At 50.7% G+C, this 3,906-nt stretch overlaps 1 protein-coding gene across 1 annotated transcript in view; it reads right to left on the bottom strand.

The window, feature by feature from the left end:
* The window catches only part of LOC108509768 (pre-B-cell leukemia transcription factor 3-like), a 7,336-nt gene extending 4,745 nt beyond the window's left edge, over positions 1–2,591 (bottom strand). Inside the window, exons 1-3 of the mRNA XM_017839346.1 lie at positions 2,308–2,591; positions 1,691–1,764; positions 1,375–1,394 (exon numbers count right to left, since the gene is read on the bottom strand). Of these exons, the coding sequence (XP_017694835.1) occupies positions 1,375–1,394; positions 1,691–1,764; positions 2,308–2,591 (378 nt within the window). The remainder of the gene's footprint in view (positions 1–1,374; positions 1,395–1,690; positions 1,765–2,307) is intronic.
* Positions 2,592–3,906: the final 1,315 nt, after the last annotated feature.

The following is a 3,906-nucleotide window of genomic DNA, read 5'->3' as shown; positions in this document are numbered from 1 at the left end:
GGGGAGTTGGGATAAAAGGGGAGTTGGGATAAAATGGGAGTTGGGATAAAATGGGAGTTGGGATAAAATGGGAGTTGGGATACTCAACACTGCGGGGACAGAGAGACGGGAAAGGGGAGTTGGGATAAAGTGGGAATTAGGGAACTCAGCACTGCAGGGCACGGGAAGGGGAGGAAATGGGAATTCCCAAAACAGAAGGAGGCCCCGGGGTGGCTCCGAGGTGAGTTGATTATTTCAAAAATTCGTGGTTTTTCCGCCTCGTTATGGAACTAAAATTCTATTTAATTTGAGAAATTTGGTGGGAATTCTGGTTTTTTTTTGGTGTCACCTCCTCATCTGAACCTGCAGCCGAACCCCTCCTGAAGATCCTCTGCAGCTCCAGCTGCAGCTTAATTGGATGTCGCTTGTCTAATTATGCTAATTATGCTAATTAGCCATTAGTTATCATCAATTACATGTCAGGGTGGGGCTGGGAAGGGGGTGAAAAGCCAGGCACTGGTTCCAGTAAGTCCCGAGGAACTGGGAAGGGGTTCCCACCCCCCCCCGGATCATTAATGGCACTCCCAGCCTAATAATTCCAATTTTTAATTAATAAACTGAGAAGTGAATTTTTTTCACTCCAAACTACCAATTCAGTGAATTTATTTACAGAAAACCACCGGATCTGACACAGTCAGGGACGATTTACTAAACCCTTGTGCCAAATCCTTCAGGCCTGGATCCCTAAAACCCCTCCCCAATCCACTCTTTTTATGGAATTTTAAGGAAACCCCCCCGTGGGCCGATCCTCGTCAAGGATGGAAATAATTAAGAGGGAGGAAAATGAAATTCCCCATCATTTCTAATTAACCTGTAATTAAAGCCCGGCCCAGGCGAAGGGGCCGCGGCCTCGCCGGGTATGCAAATGCAATCAGTGCCTTTGCATCTCATTAATTAGGGATCTGGCTGGGACCAAACCGAGGCTCCTGCTCCACGTTTTCCCTTTTCCAGGAGCAAGAAAGGCAGGAAAGGGGAGAAATGGGGGGTGGGGGTGGAAAACCCCCCCGGTGGGAATCAAAACGGCCTCGGCAGGGGGAGAATGAGCCAAAAACTGGCATATTTGGGCAAAAATGAATGAAAACCTGATTATTTGGGGGCAGAAATGAACCAAAACCTGACATATTTCAGCCAGAAATGAACTAAAATTTGATGTATCGGGGCCAGAAATAAATCAAACTGCTGTTTTAGGGCCAGGAATGAACCAAAACCTGACCTATTAGGGCCGATTTCCTCCAAGACCCAACCCCATTTCCCACTGAATCTGCATTTTCCAGTGTTCCCAAATCCCCCTTTCCTCCCTAAACCAGTTATTTATCAACCTTTGTCTCTTCCTACCACAATTTTGGCCCCAATTCCTTCAAGAGAAAAAAACCACAAAAAATAAAACCATGGCAGCATTAGTCTGGATTTTGGAGAGATCCAGCAAAAAAGCCCCCAAAGGAACAAACCCCAAATTATGGATTTTTCACATAAAAACAACCCAAACACTTTGTTTTCCCCCCATGCAAGACCATTAAGCCAAAAAAAAAAAAAAATCTTTGTTTTGTGAAATCCCTGAGGAAAAACAGGGAGCGGGTTAAATGGGAGGAAAATTAGGGACAGAATGTGGGATTTTGGGGCAAAATGAGGCTAAAAAAGGGCACCAACGCACCTGTTTTCTCCTTGATCTCACACAGGACACTGAACAGGGCTGGTTTCATCCTGTGGCAGTTCAGGGCGTGTTTCCTGGGGGAAAAAAAAGTAGGAAAAATGAGCCCAAATCCACGGAAAAAAGCCAAGAAAAGCTCGGGGACAGCAGGTCAGTGAGGGAAGTGAAGGAAGGGATGGGAAAATCCTGGTGACTTCTGTCATTAAAGTTCATTTCCTCAGGAGTGAACTGGGCTGAAAACACACAGCCTTTAAAAATTCCAAGTTTTGGCCAGTTTTGGGAACCACCACGTGCCTTTGGTGCTGTAAAAAGTGCAATTTTAAATGTATATTTAGTATCTTTTAATAGATAGGTATGTTTATAAGTGTATTTGTGAATAAGTTTGTAATTTGGGGCCGACTCTCACCAGAAAACAACGGGAAAACCCCCCTGGATGGAACACACCTCAAAAAGTCTCCTGTGCTGCTCCTGAGCCCTTTTCCAATCCAGAACTAATACTTAAATCAGATTTCTGGCTCAGTTTCACCACATTTTTGTATATAAAACACCGTTTTCCAGCGTTTTCGGGGTCCCCTTCCCTGAGAAATGGGCGGGAGGGACCCCCTGGGTGCGACACCCACCTCGAAGGGTCCCTTCGGCCGCTCCCGAGCCCCTCTTTGAATCCACAAACGCGATTCCAATCCCTGGGTTTCAGCGTCTTTCTGACCCAAACCCCGAGCGTTCGGCCCCGGGAAGGACCCGAATCCAGGCTCTCCTCCCGCCCCCGTCCCAGAGGCTGCTCCGGCCGCTCCGGCGAGGCCCAAACCGCGGGATTTCCCCCCAAATCCGGGCTGAGCGCGGCCCCCCCGAGCCCGGCGGGGAGAGAACAAAGGCGGCGGCTCGGGAGCTCCGGGAGGGAGCCCATTGTCCTCGGCCGAGCGGGGAAAACCGGGAAGCGCGGGGAGAATTCCCGGCCCCCGGGTGGAAACGAGCGGCGTTGGGGTCCAAAACCCGTCGGTAATTAATAATTAATCACCGCGGCCGCGGCGGCGGCGTCACGCGGGAGGCTCGGCCCCGCCGGCTCCGATCCCTGCCCAGCCCGACTCCCGGGCAAGTTTCCAGCTTGGATCTTCCAAATCCCCGGCGTGGGACCCCCCGAAATCCGCCAGGGGTTAAAATAACACCCGAAACCCACATTTTCAGTGTGAAATATTGAAGTGAATTCCCCGCAAATGTGGCAGCGCAGCAGCATCGACCCGGCTCGTCTCCGGGTAAAACCTCACCAAACCCAACCAACTTCCCACCCACAAAACAAAAAACCTGATTTTTCCACATATTTCCGTGAATTCCCACGAAAATGCACCAGAAGGGCTGTAACATTTGGGGCCCAGCTGGAGCGTGAGGGCGGTTTTGGGTCAATATCGAAGGGATTTGGTTGAACAACAGTCAAAGCTCAGCCTTCAACCTACTTGAAACTAAAACTCCCAACAAGCTCAGAATGGTCTTAAATAGCAATAATTGTCCTCAATATTCCACGCCTCTGGAATGCCCCAGGGGAGCTGCAGGTGAGAACAACACCAGGAAAGAGACAAAAAAAGTCAAGTTTTGGGGGAAAAGTGACAGTTCCACACGTGCCCCGCTCGGGTTCCGCCGCCCCACGGAGCCACACTTGGAAATGAACCCAAAGAGCCACATTTCAACCCAAATTAGGAGGGTTTAGAGGGCAAAGCTTCTCCTCATGTTCACGTGAATCCATCCAATCCCCTGGAATTTGGTGATAGCGACCGGCACACCCAAAACTGGCCAAACTTTGGGGGCAGATTAATGAAAACAGGCGGTTTTATCACGCTGGGACATCCCCCAACACCCAACCACGGGAAAACCACAGGGATGGGGGGGGGAATAGGCCCCAAAAGCCCGTTTTGGTGGGATCCAAACCACCTCCCTTGTGGAGGACCCGCTAATTAGGGGGAGGTAATTAGCTGGTTCCAGCCAGGGGCTGCAGAACCCACTGATCCCGCTCCTTGCCAGGCCGGTGGTGACGTCCGGGGGCGGTTTTCCTGTTAAATTGAGGAATTCCAGGTGGGGGTGAGGGATGAAGGATCCCCCCTATGTCCCCAAACCTGGGGGTCTGCAGCCCCCCCACCCCTTCCTGGTCAAACTTCACCCCCCAACACCTCCAGATTCCCTGTTCCCGGTGGCTTTTCCCCATTCCCAGTGGTTTCCCCCCATTCCCAGTG

The sequence above is a fragment of the Lepidothrix coronata genome, unplaced genomic scaffold (assembly GCF_001604755.1).
Source record: "Lepidothrix coronata isolate B3197 unplaced genomic scaffold, Lepidothrix_coronata-1.0 Scaffold402, whole genome shotgun sequence".
In the NCBI taxonomy this organism is placed as follows: domain Eukaryota; kingdom Metazoa; phylum Chordata; class Aves; order Passeriformes; family Pipridae; genus Lepidothrix; species Lepidothrix coronata.
Note: the sequence above shows the minus strand (reverse complement) of the source record. Positions and strands in the feature narration are given on the sequence as shown.